General features: G+C 40.5%; 1 protein-coding gene across 1 annotated transcript in view; it reads left to right on the top strand.

The window, feature by feature from the left end:
- Positions 1-24,819, top strand: part of LOC129235947 (dynein axonemal heavy chain 10) — a 319,120-nt gene that overhangs the window by 11,413 nt on the left and 282,888 nt on the right. The window contains exons 4-12 of the mRNA XM_054870043.1: positions 3,843-3,931; positions 6,911-7,034; positions 9,440-9,546; positions 10,683-10,864; positions 16,769-16,920; positions 17,228-17,616; positions 17,694-17,805; positions 17,872-17,999; positions 24,327-24,517. Coding sequence (XP_054726018.1) covers positions 3,843-3,931; positions 6,911-7,034; positions 9,440-9,546; positions 10,683-10,864; positions 16,769-16,920; positions 17,228-17,616; positions 17,694-17,805; positions 17,872-17,999; positions 24,327-24,517 — 1,474 coding nt within the window. The remainder of the gene's footprint in view (positions 1-3,842; positions 3,932-6,910; positions 7,035-9,439; positions 9,547-10,682; positions 10,865-16,768; positions 16,921-17,227; positions 17,617-17,693; positions 17,806-17,871; positions 18,000-24,326; positions 24,518-24,819) is intronic.

Here is a 24,819-nt window from a genome sequence, read left to right as displayed (position 1 = left end):
AAATCGGCAAATTTGGAGCACGAGTTAATCTTATTGATGAAAAGAACAGAAAATAGGGTGCGAGGATGGTACCTAGGGGACACATGAGGACGCGATGAATGGTGTTGAAACAAGGTTGTTCACAGCTAGAAAGCAGTGCCTAGTGCCAGAGAGTAGTTAAAAATAAAGGGAGGCTTAGCAAAAAAACAAAAAAAAAAACCTGAGAGAATATCTACGTCGGTTTGAGACAAGATCCTAAGATCACCAATACCTTTAATCACATCCTCAGTTAAAATGGTTAGTGACTCAAAGTATACGAGACACTCCATGAGACACCGGAAAAACTTCAGATTCGAAGCTTAAAATATAATTTCGGTATAGAAATTTTTTTAAACAGTTAAATTCATTTAGAAGGTAACGAAATTTCAGAAGGTGCGTAAAGTCACTGAGTCTAATTCAATGCTGGGGACGATGCCAACACATATTTAGGGGTCTCATATTCCACCCTACAGAGCCTCAAGTTCCATTGAAGTAAATATATATACAGGGTCCGTTATATAATTTTACGGAATTAAAAATGCTATAAAAAAGAAACTACTCAATATTTTTCCAAACTTTTTTTTTTATTTTGAAGTACAATCCTTCCGGTTAATGATGGAACACAACTTCATTCATATGGCTAGCTATGCACCATCCCATACGATTGGTCCAATTTCTCAACACATTTTCGATTGTATGCGGCTGTAATTCAGATATGATATCGCATATGTTGGTCTTCAGTGCATCAATTGTTGCTGGTTTGTTGGCATAACACTGGCCTTTGACGGCACCCCAAAGATAATAATCCAACGGCATCAAATCGCAGCTCCGAGGCGGCCAAACGATATCAAAATTTCGGCTGATAATGCGATCTTCGAAGACAGTACGCAAAAGATTGATCGTAGCATTCGCTGTGTGGCAATGAGCGTGTGGTGATTAACGAACACTCTCGGCCACAGCAGCAATATTTTCGGGTGTACGCACGGTTTTTGGTCGGTCACGCGTTGGTTTGTCAATAAGCAACCCAGTTTCTCTTACTTTTTTCGCAAAGTAACGCACATACGCTTCATTCGGTGATTTTCTTCTTCCCATTGCCGTACGTAATTTTCGTACACATTCTGCAACATTACCATGATTTTCAAAGTAATGTCGCAATATTTCCCAGCGTTCTTTGAGCGTATACACAACCATTTTCGTTCAGCGGAAGAATAAAACTAATTTTCTGTCAAATCAGATGACAGCTAAGTGTTACTATTCTTCAAATAATACCCAGTTCAAAGCCGCAACGATAGATGGCGGGCCTTGTATATATATATAATTGGCGCTTACACCGTTTATGTTGTTCCTCAAATGGGTTTTAAGCCGACTCCGAACGGCAGATATTTTTTATGAGCAGCTTTTTCATGGCACAAATACACTCAGAAGCTTGCCATGCCTGCCGAGGGCGACCACTATTAGAAAAAACTTTTTCTTCATTTTGGTGTTTCACGGAGACTCCAACCTACGTTCTTTCTGAATTTCGAATGGTAGTTACGTACCAACCCATTCGGCTATGGCGGCCGCCCTGCTTAGTAAGATGATAACTCAATCTACAATGCCCTGTTAAAATTCCTCCGATGATTCGCAAATTATTCTTATTCACTTCCAAACAATCTTTTAATTGGTTTAAATTTAAACGTATCGTTCCAGGTGTCCAGATATTCGATTGCCTCAGTATGATCTTCTTTGTCTTTCCTCTACTACCTGAATAAGAAATAAGAAGTTCCCCTTTCATAGGCCACAAAATTGTTCTGGACTAATACATAGGGAGTTCGCCCCTTACTGAGCAAATTAATTGTCATTTCGTGCTGCCCGCAATCCTCATGTGCCCTGAAACCCCTAGAATACGTACGATTGTTCAGACCTAAGATATTCAGCTTATCCGGACATCCTAGTACCAGTTTTGATGTGAACTGGAAATAGTTGAGAGCCTTGATTATTGCCTGGCTATCAGTAAAGATAGTTATGCTTCTGCTGCTATAGTTGCTTTCAAGTTGCATCTTTCTATTGCATAGGCTTCCGCTTGATATATATTTGTACTCTTGCCTAGCGCTTCCGAGTATCTTTCCCACGCCTGCGGACAGCTGCCCCTGCACCTTTTTCTATAAGAGATCCGTCCCTGTACCAAGTTATTACGTTAAGTTCGTCTGGTTGGCTTTAGATAACCGTTTGCAATCTTTTTTATTACCCAGTTCAGTCTTGAAGCGTTTGACCGAACTAAACGTCGAACTATGATTCATGTGCTATGGCATTGATATCTCAGGGTTTAGTTCAGCAAAAATATCAAACTGTTGGCGATTTTGTTGCCAATATTTCACTTTTAAATGACTATTGTAACAGCACCAACGCCAAACGGCGACGATTGTACAAAGAGGCTCCTCTCATGACAATGAACTTACTGGCGTCATGGAACACACCAACCCGTAATCAAAAACGCAAGAACCGCATTATTTTTTTAAGCGATGAAGGTGCAAAAATTACCCTTTTTGTTTTGTCTGTCCTGCCGCACTAAAAAGTGCAAGTCTATTTATTTTCCCACGTTTTGACAACGAAATTAATATGCTCTTCAAGGCCTTCAGTGAATTCAAAACTGGAGTGAGCCTCATAGCGCAAATGTGCGATAAAGCAGTAGATTGCATACTTTTAGCGTAGCTGCAGCGCGTATAACATAAAAGTTTTCTAAGAAAGAATGGGCTCGAAAGGCGGCCTTCAGACAACAACGAGGAGCGCAGCAAGCTGCTCAAAACGGCGAAGAGCCGTCGCAGCGTTAACACCGGACAGTACCGGCCCTGACACACACTGACGATTTGAGTGAAAGTACTCCCAATGCATTAATTAATAGCAAAGCTCCAGGAGGAGCAAATTTTCGGATGAGAGGAGCTTTTAGTTAGAGTTTAAGTCTCACATCGGCAGCCAACTGGTCAAGTAGGCTTTTTACGCTTTCATCCTATTATAAGACGCACATCATAAATCGCCAATTATATACATATATATCATATAGCATCAATTCCTGGAGTCCCAAGTTGTGGAGCATAGGGACACGCAACAAATTTCTTTAATTTGCGTTAATCGCTTAACTTCTTTCCAGCTAAGGCGCATGGCACGGGTGTCTAACTCTGGCAATCATCTCCAGGTATTCGCTTGTCTTTCTAGACTGCGGCTCCTTTGGCGGATTCCAGTCAATTGCGGCCTTATTTTATCGCCGCTTTTCTTTCGCAGTACATTACCAATGCAGACCCATTTTTTCTTGCGGACTTCTAGTTGCATTGGCTTCTGCTCTGTTCTGGCCCATAAGTCAGCATTAGCGATGGTAGTTGGTCAGAATATTTGCAGAATTTTTCGTAGGCATCTGTTTGTAAAGACTTGTAGTGAGCCTTTGTCGTCCATCGTTGCTTTCCACGTTTCGCACGTGAAAAGTTAAGATGATTTTACATTGGATTTAAATATTTTATGCCTGCAGTGAACCGTTTGCCGCCGTACGTAAGTATGACACTGATGCAAAATTTCGAAAGAAAATTTGTTAACAGTTCTAAAACAACCAGTAATTAAAAATATACACTTGCATTTGTGCCACCCTGTATTTGTGAATATACTTGCAGAGCATTTTGCTTTGAATTTTTTGTTAAATCTTTTGATTGCATTCTCTTCAATTCTTTGGCTTCGGCCAACCCGATTGTCCTTATGTAAGCGCATAAATTAATAATTGGATGCTTTTCTAACTTTTTCATACCTTTCTGCGCTACACGCCCACTACTACAATATGGCCTTGGCGTATTGAAAAAAAGCCCCTAGCAAGAAGGGCAAGAAAAAGAAAAAACACAGCGCGCACAGAAGAACTACCCTTAAGCCACCCCCAAAATTCGTTGAAGTGAAGGTAAGTAAATCTCGGATTCGTATGCGTATGTGTGTGTGTGTTGCGAGAATATAAATATGTATGTGCGATTGTTCATTACCTTCATACTATTAATCAGTTTCAGAGTTGATTTTAAATTCCTTTGCATGGAAATGCGCTTTCTTCGTATGGTAAAACTTTAGCAACCAATTGCATGTTGACTTCTTTGTGTTAGAGGAACTACCTTGAGGGGATTCCTCTAAAAGTTATGCAAATATGCACAAATCATTTGCAACTCTAAGCTCAATATCCACTTTGATGAGTCAATATCTGTCGATGCAGATATACCAAAAGAGATATGAAGAAGTAGTGTAGATTTGATTATTAGAAATCAACTTGGCGAGTAAAGAGTAGAATTAAATTTGCTGGTGTGGGCACAATTGACAGTACTTAGGTCATGTGTTTTTGAAAGAACATTTCAGAACTCAAATAAATGCCTTAACCTTCATTGCCTAAGCAACTACAGAAAGTAACGGAAAAAGACACTTTAACTGCGACATTCATATGGACATAAGTGAAGATATCTGAATAGGAGCAAGATAAAAAAAACGGAGAACACAGATTGAATGCCTAACCTGTATTTGTACTCCACCCAATGCACCTCTTGAAACTTTTTCATTTTCAAAAAGAAAATTGACTTAAGTTACTTTTTCCTACGAATTTCTGTACAACAAAAAGTAATGCGTCGCATTTCAACCTTACTGCGACTTGTACTTGAAATTGGCAGGCACATTTTAATATCTATCTGAATATCCTTCCGATTCTGCGACTCTTGCCAAGTCTAAATATTCAACTTAAAAGAAAATATGAACTCCAGGTAACATGGATTTCGCACCAAACTATAGGGATGCGAAGCTGGCTAAACAGCGCCGGCTTAAGTTGCCCGCTCCGTGTCAAGGGGAGGTAGTTACCTGCGGTATTTACAAGATTTTAGTTCTTAAGGCTACTAGTAAACCTGTGGACTGCTTTTATGCGACATGGAATTAGCTATCTTGACTTCCCCTTTCTATGCAGGCCAGTGTAGCTGTCAGGCTTAACGTGCGGTCGTAATATTGAAGTGCGAGAATTCCAAATTGAGCAATCGTTTTACATTTACAGAGTAGATTCTCTTCAGTCTCCTTCTCTGAAAGGTTCCCACTGCTTCCGCAATGGCCGTTAAATGATAAACCTAACTTTTCCGCGTGGTGGCCGATCGTAAAATGACAGGTAAACACAGCAAGAGTTTGGACTTTCTGCATCCAGCTTCTATTGTATTGGGGCCACAGGGTTTTCGAAATAGCAAATGAAGAAATGGAGCTGCATCTTTTCTGCGCTTTCCTGAGAAGTAAGATGTGCATTTTTTCTTTAACAACAGTCAGAGGATGCCGATGATCGGACAGAAGATCTCTAAGACCAATGCAGAGCATCTGCCCAGCAAGACCGTCAAACTCTAGTTTGCGGATATCTTTCCGAGGTTCAGCGAAATACGGTGTTAACTGTCCAAAAATGAAGAGACATCTCTTGAGAGATTGCCTCCAGAGGCCAACTTCCTTGAACCTGATTGCTCTATGAACAGCGACGAAAATAACGTAAACGACACAGAGAAATAATGATATCTGGGAAATTTAACGAACGGACTAATAACAGAGAGCACACAAGAAGTAAAACTGCTTTCGCTAAGCCACCCACTTCTACGCTCCTTTCACTTTCATCACAATGAATTTTTCGGGTTTCAACTAAGAATCTCGATTATTTGCAGTCATCACCTAGATTTTCAGTCCAAAGGTCTTGGCATCGTCCTTAACTGTGCCAATCTAGGGTTTCCTTGGGTAACTCTCTTTATGAGTCGCAGATTTTAGATCTTTTGTGCAATTTCGTTGGGGTTCATCCTAAGAACATGTCCAGACACTGAAAACGCTGAAGCTTGAATTAGTCGGTGATTTGGAAGTTGTTTGATCTATTATCCGCACTGGTTCAAGAATGCGGTGTAGAATTTTTCACTCAAGTAAGTTAAGCTTTCGCTCATCGGCCTTACGCATCTCCCAGGTTTCAGAAGAATAAGTAACGCAAGACCTAATTATTGTCTTTTAGATTTCCAATTTCGTTCGCTTGAAAAGAAATGAGGAGCCTAGAGCCTTAAATAACGAAAATAAGGCCTTTCCCTTAAAGAGGACATAAACCCAGATCATGACTATTCCCTGGGTGCCGATAAGATTTAGTTGTTACTAAGGTTAGCTTTTTAACCAAATTTTCCACTTTCCTCTTTCCACAGCTCCTTCAATGGCTCTTTTATTGACGAGAAAAGCTAAATGTTATTAAAGTACTTCAACCTCTCTTTATTAACGAACTTCGTGTCTACTTTACTGAATATTTCTGTACCTTGATACTTAAAATTTGTCGGATATCCTTGCACATCTCTTTGACTTCCTTACTACAGCTTAGCTAGCGGCCGTTAATTGATTAGGGAATTGTTCATTTAAAAAGCGCGCGTTACACATATGTTTTTTGCTGGGATGTTGGTATAACTGTCCTCTATAGTGTCGCAGAGTTTCAGCGTGATCTGTCAATTAGCTTGTTTTTGGCATTTAATTATATCAGTCATCATCGCAACATGATAACGCACCGTCTCACAAGGCTCATATTTGAAAGTTTGTTTGACCAAAAGCTCTTCAAATATCATCAAACAACCACCATATTTACCGGATTTAGCCCCCTGTGACTTTTTCCTTTTCCCAAAACTTAAATTGCCACTCTGCGGGTGCCGCTTTGAATCGATGAGGACCATTATGGAGAATTCGCTGAAGGAGCTGAAGAAGATCTCTTCAATCGTTCGAGCCTATTTTGAAGGCGACAAAATAAATTTTGATGATTTGCCAATTATTTTGGTTTTATTGAACAATACCCGGTACTTTTTTGACAGAATGTACATGCTTGTGTTACGAAAAATGTATTCGGTTTTAAAAATTGTAATTTCCTTCACAGAAAATTATTCAAGAGTATGTCAAAACACCCAGACTACATTGCCACTTTGGGGATATTGATGCCAGCATGCTTGATTCCAACATCCGATACCTCTATTTTCTGCGCAAGGATCCATATGGCATACGTAAGTAAATGAAGCAAAATTGAAAACCATACATATACGGGCACCAGGCACATCTTAACTGACACCTACGACGTGCGCCTATAAGCCAAAAACGCAGCTTGAAGTGTTGATTTTATTAAAGTGCAGTGTTCAAAGATAACAAAGTTGGCATGCTCAATTCAATCAGTTAGCACAGGTTAATGATTATACTTAGTTAAACATAATTATTCTTTCTTTTTATATACTCCAAAATTAGAAAGTAGAACGCCATGGAACACTTGAAAGACTCAGTAAGTCGACTTCATTTTCTATTATTTGGATTCTCTCCGAAGAAAGGAAGTGTATTAGTATTAATTCCAAAATAGTATATTACATATGTCAAGAACTGGGGAATGTCTTTTTCCTTGAAGGCGGAATATTGATAAATACAGACATAAACATAGGGCAAATAGGCAACACCCGCTTGAGCGACAGAAACGGAGGATGTGGTATAAAAGCTAGCTATTCCGAAGAGATTTCTGTGTCTAAGGCGATCAGACTTCACTTTTAATAAGCATGTACACCTGCCCGCGCATGGTTAACCATAAAAAATAAAAATCCAGAAGCTTATATCTCATATTGAGCGGCTTCCTAGTCAGCGTGTGTTTTTCACTAATTGCGAAACGCAAACTACTCTCTGTTAGCTGAGTATGCGGAGTGACATCTGGTAAAAAGGGCTTTCAGAAAGGTTCGTATCCTCCTCCGCCCCGTTCAAATCTGACAGATCTCACAAAGCGCTCAAAGCGCGTAGTCTTCAATGACTACGTAGGTTGATCAACATCACATCTCGGCATGATTCTACAGGGCAGCCACAGCAGAAAGAAAAATAGAAGATAAACAACGAAGTGCAAGGCATTGCCCCGGCACGGAAACCAAATGCATTGTAGAGCTCGTCGGACGCTTAGGCAAAGAGATAGACGACATATTTTCGTACGTCGAACCACGCAAAAATATCCACGGTGACATGGAGTATGTACAGCATTATAATGCGCACCCATCATGACGTGAGCACACAGTTTGATGCCGAAGAGCACAGACCTTGACTAATTTCTACCCCAGTGCGGAAGCAGCAAGCGTAGCCCAAAATAGCGCCGTCCTGTCAGCAAAAGGGCTGAGAGACAAGGTTATTCCGAAAGCCATTGCAGATCAGGCAGCAACCCAGTCCCAATCTGCCAAAAAAGTAAATAATGACGGCAATAATCTTCTCTCTCAGCCGAAAACTATTAGCTAAAATTAAAAGTGGACGAAAGTGCAGAAAAATACGTGAAGAAATAAAAATGGTGGCAAATCTATCCGCCTTAAGTCCGATGCGCTCAAAGTATAGGAAAAAGTCAGAGGGTGTGGCATATGCGGGCATGCTGTGAAAGGTGAAAAATAGCGTAAATTTTAAGGTGAAAACGTAAAAACCATGCGACCAACTCAAAAAGGGGGACGGCTTATTGAACTCAAGACAAGCAAGGACATCGAAACAGCAAATTGTCACACAGGTTTTGAAAAAACTCGAAAGTATGTCACTACGGACAATTTGAAAACTCACACAGTTACAGTCCAATGCAGAATACTTATCCCTGATCTGAGCACGAACGAAGGGGCTTTAAGTGCGATTTCAGAACATACCAATTAAGAGTAGGCGCAGCAACCATGGGAGCACGGAGTCGATCTACATATCATTCCACGCAGATGACGTCAAAAAGGTACTGACGCTCAGACACGTTAAAGTGGGATGGATTCGAAGTAGGGTCACAGAATTCAAATCCCCGAAAAGATGCTATAAATACTGGGCATACGACCATATTTCGAATGCATGTAAGGAAAAGGATCCCACGAAACTACGTAGGACAAGAAAGGCGTCAAGCTGCGTCATGCACATAGACATAAATAGAAACATAGGCAAAAATATGAACATAGACATAAGCATTAACATAGGTATAGGCATAGACATAAAACATAGGCACTGAAATAGAACTCGACATAGTGATAGTCATATATGTGGGCACAAAAAAGGGCAAACCTATAGCAAAATCGCTTATCAAATCGCATATTTCTACGTGCATTTATACATATATCCTATTAATCAGCCGGATACAGGCATCCATCTGTGTCCTTGGCACCCAAGTTCGAAGTGTCGACAGCAATCGATGAATTGATATGTACATATATATCATACATATGTAAATATGTATAAGTAAAGGCAAATCTCAGGTATACGTATCAATATAAGACGTGCATGTGCAAGTGTGCGTTGTAACTGTTTAATATTAATGAACTTATTGACCTTTCTTCTGCGTAACACTTATTGCTATGCACCCATCAAATTTCTAACCCTCTCGGAATTATTTTAATATTTTATTACTTTTCTCTGCTCCCTTCTAAACGTCCGCCAACAGGTATCTATTACAATCGTGCAGAGTGTTTTGTGGAGATGCCAAGCTACTTTATTGTTGGCACGTTAAATGGCACTGTAATGGATTCATTGCAAAGTGATTTGAATGCGGTAAGTACTGTTGTAATTGGTTTTCGCAAAACACACACCAGCACACACACACATACACACACAAACCCAGATGCATTAATATTGATGAATTATAAGGAATTTTCGAAGATAATCGAAACAGTTTTGCTGCGCAGAACGCTTGGAGAGAACGCTTAGAAAATACAGAGCAAAGCAAAGCAATCATTCAAAAACGAATACAATACAGCCAACTACGTGTTCTGCTATTGAATTGCAAGTGTAAATAGTATTGGAGAATAATGGAAAAAATATTGACGAGCTACTAAAATTAATCTATGCAATTTTAATTTACATTATTTCTCTTCACGTTACCAGTCAGCAGATCTCACTGTTTGGCGCTCACCGCCTGCCACTGCTTATCATTTAACATTTTCCATTTACCATTTTGCATCCAACCACTCGCTAACGTTTGCTGCACAGTTTTCAATTAATCAAAGCTATGCTTGCTACCTACCGCTCAGTTCGATTATTTCGAAACGTAATGAAGTGGCGAATTGTAATTAATTCCATAGTAAAACAGCCATCCATCAAATTCTGCTTTTTTGCGGTGGGATTTTCCGCAAGACTGCACCGGATCGGTCTATTGGTTTATGGAAAATTTTCAAGGGGGCGAACCTTCCACGTTCTGTATGCAGCGCTAATGTAACGCCGTTTGGGCTCTACATATAAAGGCAAAATAGAAAGATGCGGCATCATTGCGCCAATTTCGTGCGGTTATTAGGCTTTTTGGTTACTGAACCTTTGTGCGCATTCCCGCATTAACCCGCGTTAACCGCCACCTTTACCCACCTCACCATGTCTGTCTTATGTATTAACCACACTCCGTTGTGCGGGTTACTTATGCGTCTTTTGGCCTTTTGCGCTTCGTTGGAAAATAAATTAAAATTCTCTTCAAATAACCCGACAGCATCGCAAGGCGTACGTCAAACCGTCGAAGTTGCAAAATTATTGAAGCAAATCAATTAGAAGTTAGAATATTGTATACCGCGGTCACGCCACACCAATCCCCACCCACTTTTTCTGTGCATTTCCACAAAATGTTTGCTTGTCATCGCCGTCCATTACGCTACTCCTATTTAACTCGGTTTTTGGTTTTTCTTGTTATTGTTTATTTGCAGGTTGGCCACAAGGCGATTCAATTTCAATTTCGTGAACCAAAATTCGATGAGCAGCACACAAACGCCGACGAGAACATATGCGCCGGCCCCGGCCGCGCGGGCGAGAGCAAGGAGACGGGAGCGGGCTTACTGGAGTTGTCAAAGCCCTCGGAATTCCGTTTGCGCGCACTTAAACAGAAAAAGTATGTATGCCTGTGTATATCGAAAGGAGTTTTAAGGAAACCCTCAGCGGGCGCTGCCGTCATCCGCTACAAATGCTCGCCTTCCTTACAGTTTTTCTTCTTTTTTTTTGTTTGTTTTGCTTACATGCCTTTCCTTTATTTAACTGTGTCTGTTACGCTTTCCAGTTTGTTTCTCTATGTTTTTTGCTTTGTATCTGTTTTTTTATTTATCACAGACTGTGTCGCTGGCGCTGAGTGAGGTAGCAGTCGCTTTTGCACACCCTCAATTGGGGACCGCATTCAATTCACTCTCAACCGACTCTTTTTGTTTTTCTTTCTTTTTCATTGTTTGTTTCCTTTTTGAATCCACTGACATTTTGCATTTACCCTTTTCTCACATAAATTATACAGTATCCGATAAGGATTTCCCTTTGTTTTGTATTTTTAATCGGATTTTTCCTTTACCCTCGGTAATATTTATAGGGAATTTTTTTTTCGTACTTTTGTGTAGATTAATAATTTGTTGACTTTTTGCATTTAAGTACACAATAAGCTATTACATGACTTCCCCGAGGAGCAGTAACTGCGACCTTAAGGAAGAAACAAAAAAGAATATTTTAGTACCAGTCGCGTGGTGTTAAAGCGGTTCGAAGAATGGTCATGGACTGAGGACAAAATTGCTTTGAAAATCTACCGCCACTCAATACATTGTACCAGATACGCTTTGCTGTCTAAGCGCAACGTCGTCTGAGTGTCAAGTCAAAGAAGTGGTTAGCGCGGGAAGCGCCATATTTATACGCTTTCTCCGACATAAATCCCAAATTTTCGTGTCAGTTGTTACAGTGTTTTGTTACATTTAAGCCACTGAACTAAATGTTTTTACTTACAAGGAACACTAACATAGATTTCCCTTGGATTTCGTTTTAAGAAGAAGCTTAATACCAGAAGTTTAATGCCCGCCACCACTGGTTGGTTGGTTGGTTAAAATGGTGATTCATCCAGAATCCCATTAGTGCTTCTGCACCATTTTGTTGCCAAATCCTCGCTACCAACTTGGTTAACGGTAAATTACAGCCTGACTATAACCAAGCTGTGGGATTTAAGAACCCTATTAGGCTGTTGACATCTAAGCCAGACAGTTGTTCGAGACTCTCGAACAGTAGTTTGCCCAGGGTTGACATGCTCTCCTTCCATAAAGCAGAGTATTTGCAAAGGAAATTGAAAATCGTTCTGTCTCCGACATACTAAAACTCAGTTATGACTGCCGTTAGTCTCCAGGCGTCCCGCCGTTTCATGTTTATCAATGTTCATGTTTGTTTGAGGTTGTAGGTAGGCCATAATGTTGTCCTAATTCTGCATGTCGTCTAGCCTCTTCATCTATAATCCGCGATTTCGAGGTATTTTGAAGAAATTGTATTATTGATTGCACCCAGTGGTCTGAATACAGATTCTGCAAGAACGTTTTCGTTACCTTCAATGTTCCAATGCCCCGGGATAATCGAAGACATATGTATTTAAGAACCATTTTTTTACTATCCTTAATGTTGTGCGAGAGTTTTATTATAGGCGCATGACCAAAGGCTTTTGTTTTTTTTGTTAAGAAGGTTGAAATTCCAATGTCCCTTATCAAAGGTGCCGTCTCTCCAATGGTTTGTGGGACATACTCCGACTAACACGTTGACATATCACCACCGCGGCTGATATTCACCGTGGGACTCCGAAAAGCATTTCTTCAAGGTTGAGCCGCGTTATTGATACAACAGATTCCTGCGTCCAGGTTCCACGCCTGTGGGCGTATAGAGCCTTTACACCATCGATATTATCCACTCCTCCCACTGAGTTCAAAAGCGGTTGTGGAAAAAATGAAACATCAAAGAACATGCAATAGGCCGATACTCGCAAACTATTGCCTTGTCTTCTGTTTGATACTGGGTGTTTGACTCAAGCGTCTGTATCGGTCGTCGGTTTGTCTAAAACAGTCCAACTCCATTGCCAAGCTGCCAGCAAAGGTACTTAATAAAACAATAGAAATGTGATGGTTTTTTTTCTTGCAAAAGGACAGTGGTCCTCTATAATTTTGACTGTTAGCTCTTCATCACTTTCTGGGTACTACTCCTGCTTTTGATTTATTGCAGTTGGTACAGTTATACCTCCAAAGTTTTTCAGATGCCTGTACTGTTCCACTTTTTTTGCCATGAATTCCAAATGTATTTCTCTCTGCTCTGGCAATTTCGCTATATCCCCGTTATTGTGTTTGTTCCTATTGCTCTCAAGGCAGACAAATCTATTGATTCGGCGCACCGAGCCGACATTGACTTGAGATTCGTGACTATTAATAAAAAATTAGTCATTGGTGGTGTCACTGTTATTGACTATTTGAGCACCTTCTTACATCTTCTAGTGAAACGAGAGTGAGACACAACACTGCCCATACTACGTTGTCCATTTGATACCACCGATGTAAACAACAATGGGTATAATGACCTTATAGAGATTTAAACATTTTTTAAGACCTTTGGTTCTTACTTTTTACTTCTCCACTTAGAGGTGGATATCTAAGCGTTAAAAATCATTGACTTGACATTTCATTTTTGATGCTTCGACATTCGAGAACAAAACAGAGCAAATAAATCTTGTAAGTGAAAATGTTATATGTAAGTGTATGCAAAAAAATACCAGACTTTTCTATAAAAATATCGAATTACGGTTCATCACACGTAATGTTGCAAAGGTGACCCTCGTAATACATAATTGATTATCTACATACTTACCCATTTTCAATTTTTGATCAGTTTTGGAAAGAAGAAACTTGGAGTTCCCCAATGTAAGACAATGCATACATATATTAGGTTGAGGAATAAGTTCGTAACGTTTTTGCCGAAGACTTTTTTTTAAACAAAAAACAATAGTTATATCAACAAGTTAATCAATTATATATTCGCCGTTGCTGTTTACAACCTCTTCCCACCTCCCGACCAATTTGTTGAAGTCCTTCGGCCAAAAGTTATCTAGTCTGGTGTCAAAGAAGTTGTTGAGCCAGTTTTTAAGGACCTCCTTATTATCGAAGGTAACGCTCTTCATATGGTTTTACAGGGAGCGGGAAGATGATAATCGGTTGGTGTAAGGTCCGGAGAATGCGGCGGATATTGAAGGGCCTCCCATTGGAGCGTTTGGAGTGCGGCTTTGATGGCTTCTGCAACATGGGGCCTGGTGTTGTCATAAAGGAGCATGGTTTGACCATGTCGATCAGGTGTTTTCAGTCGAATAACCTCAGTGGTGTAGCTGGACAACGTAGAGCTTTTTACTAACCGCGGCATTCTTTTCGAGCATTTCCCAGCGCTTTGCTTCATATTGATGTATAGACACCATTTCTCATATGCCATGACGATTCGGCACATAAAGCGCTGTTTATGACTGCGTGTTGCTCGATGGCGGACGAAAGCCGAGCAGCAATTTGAAGGCGACTTTCTTAATTTTTTTCATTGAGCTCATGAGGCACCCAGGCTCCCAATTTCTCGATAAATCCCATTGAATGAAGGTGATCGCGGTTAATTTTTTCCGTCAATTCACGACTGGTTTGATAACCGTTCTCCTTCAAAAGTGATTTGAGATGTTCCTTCATCGAATTCAGTAGGCCTTCCGTTGCGGAAGGTGTCATCGCAAACCATTTCCGTACTGTAGACTAGCCTATGACACCTTCTTCATACACATCGTATATGTCCCGGGCTGCTTCGGCAACTTTCTGAGCTTGAAAAGCAAAGAAGAGCAGGTCTCGAAAATGTTGATTTTCGCTTCCTGAGTATTCCATTTCTAAGCCTTAAAACTAGGAAAAGATTAAATCACTCAAAAACAGAATAAACACAGTTTTGTAGAGCACAAAGAGTTCTATCAAATGAATACTTACCCTTTGCCAAACAGCAAACAAATCATTGTAAAATAAAAGAAAATATAAGGTGGGCCATGCAAAATTTGCTTTTTGAATCGGCTATAAAAAAACTAATCAATATTTTTTCAAACCTTTTTCTTATTTTGAAAATTGAACATTGTCATTTATGAATGAAAAATAATATCGTTCAAATGACTGGCACGACTGGCTTTACAGTAGTCCATTTGATCAACCCAATTTTTAAGCACATTTTCGATTGCTTGGGCTCCAATTTCATGAATGGCAACTTCGATTTCGTGTTTTAAAGCATCAATCGTCTCTGGATGGTTCGCATAGTATTTTTCCTTAGCTCTCCACAAAAAATAGTCCAACGGGCTTAAATCACAGCTCCGAGGTGGTCAATTGATATCGGAATTTCGGCTGATTATTCAGTTTTCAAAAACGGTAGCCAAATTTTGGAGTGTAACTTTGGCAGTGTGACAAGTTGCACCGTCCGGTTGAAACCAAATCTCGACCATGTCATCCTCTTCAACTTTTTAAACAACTCGTTGAGCATGTCACGGTAACGCTCGCCATTTACTGTAACCGCGGCTCCTTGTCCATTTTCGAAAAAAAATGGCCCGATGATGCCGCTAGACCAAAAACCGTACAGTAACGTGTGGATTTTCTGAGCCCCAAATCCGACAATTTTGCTTATTGACGTAGCCACCGATGTGAAAATCAGACAAGAAGAAGAAGACTCACCACTTTGGAAATAGGTTTTCAATGATTCCCAATTTTGTTCAAGCGTATAGCGTCCCATTTCGTAAATGTCAAACCTTTAAGTAAATTATGAACACATTTGACATGTCATTTGTGTTACCATTCTCAAAAAAATAGGTGGTTCAAAAAGCAAACGCTATATGGCCCACCCTGTATAAAAACGCTATGAACTTATTCCGCAACTCAGTGTTTCCTTTCTGATGAAGGGTACCTAAGTTAAAGTACCGTCCATGACAACGGTTAACAGTAGTTTTGAGTTGGCTGGCCGAAAATTTTATTTTTGAAAAAATTATGTTTTCATAAAAAGAGGAAGAACTCAGTTAATGGATTTTTGCACAGATTTTTGCAAATAAAAATTGATTTTTTAAGAAAAATGCTTTAAAACTCCTTACATTTTCTGAACCAACTTAAAAGCCATTTGAAAAGGACGGATTTATTCTTTCCAAAACCGCAAGAAATCGGAAGTCGGTTGGTAGTCAACTAAAATATAGGCTGATAGGTAAGCTGAAATGATTTTTTAACAAGTTTTAAGTCAAGATTTTAGGGGTGTTAACAAAATTTCTTTTTTCGATTCTTGTTTCACTCGACAAGACCTACAAAAAAATAGCATCACTTGCAAAGTATTTCTACTTCATTCTTTTTTGTAGCTCTGTTTAATTTTGTAGCTATCGAAGTGGATAGATCTTACGTATTATCTTTTCTTTATACAATTTTTCTATATTTCAAGCAGCTAAATTTAAGAAAACTCTTCCTTTCTCACTGTCAGACTGTCACATCTCTGTATCCGCCCACCAAATACAAAGGCAGCCCTTTCTGTATTTTATCAAAAACTTGTCGAGAATCTTGATTGCATTTCACCCCCACACCCACCGTAGCGCGCGTTCGTGTGCAAAATGTTTAATTGTTGCTACGTTTTGCCGTTTCGTTGCATTTCGCTTATCTGTAGATTTTCATTATCTTCAACACAATTTTTACATCTCTTTGTTTCATTACACAAATTCTTTACTTTTCATTTCGTTGTTTGCCCCCTTAAATCTTACTTGTCTTTTGTTGACCATTTGACTTTTCGCTTTTTTGTTTTGTCGCCTGCGCTTTGTGTGGCAGCATAGCGCACATTTTTTGTGGCAGCGGTTAAACCTTTTTGACCGCTGGACTGTTTCAACAATAATTATTACTATTGAATTGTTTCATGAAATCTCAACATCAACATTAACCACAACTACAAAAACAAACAAAAATCATAAAAATGTACTATGGTTGATTAACCTGCATCACAGGAAAATGGAAAAGCTGAAACAACAGGCAGCCAAACGAAAGTCTGCCAAAAAAACTGAAGAAGGCCAAGGCGATGCTGATGATGAAGAAGAGGAGGAAGAAGCAGCAGCAAAAGTTGAGGATATTGCATCATCCTCATCTTCCGAGCAATTGGGTACGTTTTGAAAAAGTATAAATGGGTGCTGGGCACTGACAGAGTTGCGTTAACTAATTAAGCCAGCCTAGCCACGAATCACCCGTAGCTGCCTTTCGTGCACGCGGCAGCACTTAGGGTCGCGTTGCCGACAAGTCAACCTGTCATCGCTGCTGTCAGCACACGCTGATGTGGGTTGTTTAATATGCCTTTGATGTGGTGCCACTTCCGGCATTAATCGGCGTAGATTTCCGCCTATTAACCACCCTCAACACAATACCCATCTTTTGAAGCTTAACTCATTTCAATTATTCACTTTAATTACCAGAGGAGCCCGAGAAACCGAAATTAACGATTGCCGAACGCTGGGAGCAACTATTGAAAGAGACGAGTGAAGCTGTCGAACGGCAACGCCTTGAGGAAGAAACAACTGTGGAAAAGTTGCCGCCTTATCAACAAAATCTGCTCAAAGAGTTGGGTGAATTCGAGGGTGAAGTGGAGTGGACTACGAAACATAGCTTGCGTGCATTTGATTTGCCAACTGGTTACACGGCACCGGGACAGGAGGATGTCGAATTTGAGGAGTCCAAAGTGAAAATACAAGTTGATGTCAAAAAGCTCGAATTGATACCCACATATTCGCAAGAAATTCTGGAGGACATTGTGCATGGTTGGATTTATTTCTTGGAGAAGCGTATTAAAGCGCAAAAAGAAATGGTAAATAAATTTATATGAGAAAAACAAAATTTTATTGTGAGAATATTTGTCTTGTTTAATGTATATGTTTTCCTCAGCCACTGGACGAATTTACGCCAATGGCCTCCTATCGCTTCTGGCATCACGGCGAAATCGAACTGTATGCCGCCTTGGAGCAATTAAAATCTGAATTTGTGTTAGCTGTGCTAGGTGGGTTGAGTCGATCATGCCACTTTGATGGAAAGGAAAATTTGAGTTTTTTTCTTATTAATGCAGACATTTTGCGACAAGCCGATTCACCTATTATTAAACGCTGGGATGCATTTATGGCGGAGCTGCAAGAACACTACTACCTTTCCAAAGAGAATTCGGACTACATTTCCACCATCACAGATTATTTGGAGGTAAAATTACGTATTAAGAAAAGTATATTATTTTCACACTCGTTTAGATAGATACCCGGGGTACCAAATAAAAGTACGTATAAATAATTACTATTTGCAGCCTCACTGCAATCATTTACTTGCTCCACTTTCCCTGCTTTTATAATAGGACTATGAATAAGTTCCTTGCGGTTTTACAACAGATGGCGTAACTTGATTATTATTCCATCGATCCACATTTCCAAACATTCATTGGAGAGCTACTGTCGTAAGGCACAAACGTCAGTATAAGTTTTTTATTTGAAGCGTAAACAACAATATTTTTACCACACTTGAAAATGTCGAATTTCGTGCCAAATAATGTGTTTTTGCGGGGAATTCTTCTTCATTATTTTAATATGAAGAAAAAAGCAGCCGAAAGTCATCGTATCTTGGTGGAAGTTTATGGTGAGCATGCTCTAGCTGAGCGAACGTGCCAGAAGTGGTTTGCACGCTTTAAAAGTGGTGATTTTGGCTTGGAAGACGAAGAACGCGAGGGTGCGCCTCCAAAGTTCATGGATACCGAATTGGAGGAATTGCTCGATCAAGATCCGGCTCAAACGCAAGAAGAGGTTGCAAAAACTTTGGGAGTTGATCAATCAACCATTTCCAAACGTTTAAAAGCCATGGGAATGATCCGAAAGGTAGGCCATTGGGTGCCGTATGAATTGAAGCCAAGAGACGTTGAACGCCGTTTTATGGCATGCGAACAACTGCTTCAACGGCACAAAAGAAAGGGTTTTTTGCATCGAATTGTGACTGGCGATGAAAAGTGGGTCCATTACGACAATCCAAAACGTCGGGCAACGTATGGATACCCTGGCCATGCTTCAACATCGACGTCGGCGCAGAATATTCATGGCCTGAAGGTTATGCTGTGTATCTGGTGGGACCAGCTGGGTGTTGTGTATTATGAGCTACTGAAACCGAATGAAACGATTACGGGGGATGTCTACCGACGACAATTGATGCGTTTGAGCCGAGCACTGCGAGAAAAACGGCCGCAATACGCCGATAGACACGACAAAGTTATTTTGCAACATGACAATGCTCGGCCACATGTTGCACAAGTGGTCAAAACATACTTAGAAACGCTCAAATGGGATGTCCTACCCTACCCGCCGTATAGTCCAGACCTTGCGCCATCCGATTACTATCTCTTCCGATCGATGCAACATGGCCTGGCTGACCAGCACTTCCGTAATTACGATGAAGTCAAAAAATGGATCGATTCGTGGATTGCGGCAAAACCGACCGAATTTTTCACAAAGGGAATCCGTGAATTGCCAGAAAGATGGGAAAAAGTAGTAGTAAGCGATGGACAATACTTTGAATATTAAATTTGTAACCATTTTACGTCAATAAAGTTTCAAATTTCGAAAAAAACCGCACGAACTTATCCATAGTCCTATTAAGTAATTACATTCTTGAAGCACGCAATGAAGAGGCGGCATTATAAAGGGTTGTTAAGTTTCAAGGGCCGGTGTTGATTTTGAATCAAATACAATTTTTTTCAGAAGTTATTGTCATTTCTCTTTATTATGATAATATTGGTAAAGCTCAATTACGTATAAAACAAAATATTGGCCAAATGGCCGCCGGCGGCACAACTCCATCCGATGGTCCAAATTTTCGATGACGCTGAGGCATAATTGAGGTTCTACAGGTATGCCGTTAATGTGCCGAATTAATTCATCCTTTAGTTCTTGAACTATTGCTGGTTTATCGACGTACACCTTTTCTTTCAAACAACCCCAAAGAAAGAAGTCCAATGGTGGCAAATCACATGATCTTGGCGGCCAATCAACATAGCTGCGACGTGAGATTATTCGGCCATTAATTTTTTCGCGCAAAAGGGCCGCTGTTTCGTTAGCTGTGTGACAAGTGGCACCGTCCTGTTGAAAACTCATATCGTCCACATCCATATCTTCCAATTCGTGCCATAAAAAGTTCGTTATAATCTCACGATAGCGAACACTATTCACAGTAACTGCCTGACCGGCCTCATTTTCGAAAAAATACGGCCCAATGATGCCGCCGGCCCATAAACCGCACCAAACAGTCACTCTTTGTGGGTTCATTGGTTTCTCACTCTTGGGTTATCATTCGTCCAAACGCGGCAATTGTGCTTGGTCATTCACTGTTGCCATTTCCTGCCACCATTCTGACCATTGACGATGCTGGAAATGGTCAAGAGGCTTTAGTTCTTGAGTCAATTGCACCTTGTAAGCGTGTAAATGCAAGTCTTTATGCATAATGTTCATCAACGCCGAACGTGAGAGGTGCAGTTGTTGGGCACGACGACGAGTTGAGGTGGACGGCTCTTCCACCACACTATCGCGAACAGCAGCAATATTTTCTGCAGTACGAGCTGTGTGAGCATGCACTGGTGTTTTCACATCTCCTACAGACCCGGTTTGCTCAAACTTTTCTACAATTTTTCCGATTGTACGCACATTTGGACGATTAAATTGACCGAAAAAATCACGAAGTGCGCGATATGCATTTTAATTTGAACGCCCGTTTTCATTATAAACCTGAATGACTTTAAAGCGTTGCTCGATTGTGTACCTTTTCATTGTTCAAATTGAATTAGTCTGAAATAAAAAAATGTCAAATGAAATGCAGAAAAAATTTGACGTTTAGGTGTGGTTTACTTTCAACATCGGCCCTTAAAATTTAACCCACCCTTTATAAATAAACAGCTCGAATATTATTTGAACCAAGGCGAATCTATTAAATATGGTAAATCAGCTGATGTGTTCTTTTTTTCTTTCGCCGGGTCCATGTGGCTGTCAGCTCAGAATGAAACTAGGCGAATTCATTATTTGTTTTCTAGTTTCCCAATACATTGTTTTAACAATCAAACGTCCAGAACGTTGTGGTCTAGTGCCACCACCTTTAATGAATGGACTTTGATTTGAGTTTATTACTTACGGTTAAAAAAATTTAGTGGATGGAAAGTGATTAGTCTACGCAGATTTGCTGATCGCGCGAAGAAGGGTGAAGCATACGCAAAAACATCTGGGAAATATTCCATTTTGATTGGAGGGGCATGGAAGAGGAACTTCAAGAAAAGGAAAACATGCCAGACTCAGTCGGGAGGAGTTCCAAAAACAAAAATTCCGATATACGCCTCATGTAGAGAAACCCCTGAGATTCCATCAAGGGAGCTTATCGAGAGTTTGAATTCAGAATTTTCCACCAGTACAGTGCAGAGAATGCTACGAAAATTGTATTTAAAAACCTATGTCACAAAAAACGACCCCTGATTTCTATTGCAAATAGGAAAAAATACTTCAATTTGCGAAACAAAGTCATTTGGTTGGATGAGTCTATATTCGAGATGAGGAACTCAAAAAACGTAAACGGGTGTGATGTAAACCTTCGGATCGCTAGAAATCAAAGTGCGTACAATCGGCGGTAAAACATGGAGGCGAATTTCAATAGTTTTTTCAAAATGTAGTGTGTGTAATTTGGTAAAAATCGATGAACGAATGATGCAAGCTGCTTATGTTTACGTTCTCAGCATATAGTTTTGAAATATACCGACCCAAATGCACGTCTCGCCTTGCTACTAGCTTTTTTGAAGAAAAGCATTTGTAGTCGGTTGTGGACTCCCAGATAACAAAAGGCAGCCACATGAACTTGGAATAATTTTTCTCAGAAATGAGGCGCCAATAAGTGAATTATACCTTCGTAATTTTAGAATCGGCGGCTTACAGAAGGTTTTAAGACCAGGACGTTTCCCTGTAAGAACAAAGACGGCGAACTGGTGACTGACATCAAGAGCATTCTTAAATTATGGAGGGAACACTTCTCGAACCTATTAAATAGTGACAGCTACGCATGTCACAGAGAATGTGAAGATCCCGATACCCCAATCGTTGACGACGGAATTGTCGTTCCGCTACCCGATCATGACGAGGTGAGAATAACGATAACGCGGCTAAAGAACAACAAAGCCGCGGGCGCCGACGGACTGCCGGCTGAGCTATTCAAACATGGCGGCGAGGAGCTGGTAAGGTGCATGCATCAGCTCCTATGCAAAATATGGTCGGATGAAAGCATGCCTGCCGATTGGAATTTAAGTGTGCTCTGCCCAATCCATAAGAAGGGTGATCCTGCAATCTGTGCTAATTACCGCAAGATTAGTCTTCCAAATATCGCCTACAAGGTTCTAGCAAGCATATTGTGTGAAAGGCTGTAGCCCACCGTCAACCAACTGATTGGACCTTATCAGTGTGGCTGACCTGGAAAGTCTACCATCGCTCTAATACTCTATTTGATTACTTTTGTTTCAGAATCCTTATTTTTAAATTACAAAAATACTATTTTTGGTTTGACCTCTGGAAAAAAATATATTGTACTCTCATGATTCTTTTATTCAGACACCTATAGAAATGTACAATATCGTGTTAACTAATATTCATTGATTGAAAGTATCCTTTACTTAGTTCCTGCGTATGCCTTTGTGATCCGAAAGCCATATGAGCTGAATACGATTGTACGCCCCTATTCAATTTAATATCTCTATACCCACAAGGGATGTGAAGACCTTGAGTGCAGCTATTCCTAATTAGTATATCTTAATATATATATGTACAACAGAATGGCGGTCACTGTAGCCGAATAAGTTTGGGCGTGACTGTCATTCGACTGTCTGGGTTCGAAGTCTACAGTAGGAATGAAACTTCACACCATAGAACAGGTTGTTTTTATTGCAGTCGCATCGGCAGACAATGGCAAATCTCTGAAAATATTTCTGTCATGAAAAAGATCCGTAAAGGAGCCATCTGCCGCTCGAAGATGGAACAGAACTGTAGTTTTTTTCATTTATCCGTCGTTTGAACGATGAGTATAACGAGAAGTGCGACAGTTAGCGCAGTACTACTGGCTCTTGCAAAATAACCAAGGGGTTCCTGAAAAGATCTGAAATGATGGTAACAAAAACTCCTTCTCATATAAAGGAGAGTGAGCTACGAGGTTTGATGGGACTAATTACGCCGCGTGACAACATTTGATCACTCTAGACATAATCGGCGAATGACTGAACATCTTGCTTGGATGATGAAAATAGTAAATTGGGGCGATTTTGGCCGAATTTAACAAAGCGCGCCAGTCGTTTATTTCTCGTGCCCACTGGCGCCAGTTGGACACATCAGGTGAAGCCAAGTCGATCTCCACCTGGTCTCTCCAACGCAGGGGCGGCCTTCCCCTTCCTCTGCTACCACCAGCTGGTACCGCATCGAATACTTTCAGAGCCGGAGCTAAAGCGTTTGTATCCATTCAGACGACATGACCCAGCCAACATAGCCGCTGGATCTTTATTCGCTGTGCTATGTCTATGTTGTCATAAAGCTCATACAGCTCATTGTTCCATCGCCTATGATATTCGCCGTTGCCAACGAGCAAAGGTCTTAAGCACTCCAAGTGTCGCCTTATCGGATGTTGTCGTCCACGCTTGTGCTCTATACGTAAGGACGGGCATGATGAGAGCCTGTAGGGTGTTAGTTTTGTTCGTCGAGAGAGGTTAACTACTCAATTGTAGCAAAGTAGCACTTGTTGGCAAGATTCTACGTTGGATTTCCAGGCTGATATTGTTGTCGGTGTTAATGCTGGTTCTTAAATATACGAAGTCTTTTACAACCTCGAAATCATAACTGCCAACAGTGACGTGGGCGCCGACTGTTTGTTTGATGACTGGAGGTACTTCGTTTAGAGGATGGTTCCATATGCGGAAGTTTACGCAAGTGGGGAAAGTTACTGATCGCCATTCACTTGGGAGTGAATTCTGAAACGACGACATACGAAAAGCATCTTCGTCAATTCCTCGCAGCAAGGCGTCTCCTTATACCCAAAGCGATGAAGGTATGGTTTAAAACATCCATGACCACTAAGGACTTGGGTAAGGTATTAATGGACCTCCCCGTGGATTCTTCCAAGCCTTTCTTCCACTCTAGCTATGAGGCGGTGGATCCACCTGCTTTTTGTGGAACTATCCCATCATGACTGCCGTATGCCACTGGGCTATGCTTCGTGTATAATGAAGGTTATTGCAAGTGCAGATATATGAATTCAAAACGAAATGTTTTAAAGCAACTGATTCGTTATTTAAGAGTTATATGTGTATATATTATATAATTGGCGCGTACACCCTTCTTGGGTGTTGGGCCTACCTCCTCCTCCTATTTGTGGCGTGCATCTTCATGTTGTCCCACAAATGTTATTTAATAGTTACATTCTTTAAATTCAGCTTAACTTTTATCAGACTTTAATTTTATTTAGATCTAATTCACTTTTTTGTAGAAAATTCGCGACTATGAAAGCTTTAAAATGACAACCCTACTCATACCCAATGTTATGGTAGGACTACGCCACATCTGGACAATGTCCAGCTACTACTGCCGTGACGACAAAATGCAGATTTTACTTTGCCAAATTTCCAACGTCTTTATACAGAAAGTCAAGCGCATCGTCTGCTTCGAACACATATTCAGGTAAGTAGTTGCAGCAGCAGTTCCACGCTCACCAAGCGAAAGCATTAAATTTGCGCTGAAGGAGTTGAGAGTATTGGCCACACTGCCACAATATACAAGCATGCAGTGCAACGTAGTTTGCTTGGCGTAGAAGATACTGCACATGACAACTGTCAATGGTGATTTTCCCGTCGATTTACCTACGAAAATGCTCGATTTGTGTTGTGGCACTTGTAGGAGAAGTGCTTGTAGAGAGGATGATGTCGCAAGTCGGATATTGCAAGTGTTATGCTGACTGCTTCCACTTTCCCACGCTGACTGCT

This window comes from Anastrepha obliqua, chromosome 1 (genome assembly GCF_027943255.1).
Source record: "Anastrepha obliqua isolate idAnaObli1 chromosome 1, idAnaObli1_1.0, whole genome shotgun sequence".
In the NCBI taxonomy this organism is placed as follows: Eukaryota; Metazoa; Arthropoda; class Insecta; order Diptera; family Tephritidae; genus Anastrepha; species Anastrepha obliqua.
This window is presented reverse-complemented; position numbering and strand designations above follow the sequence as displayed.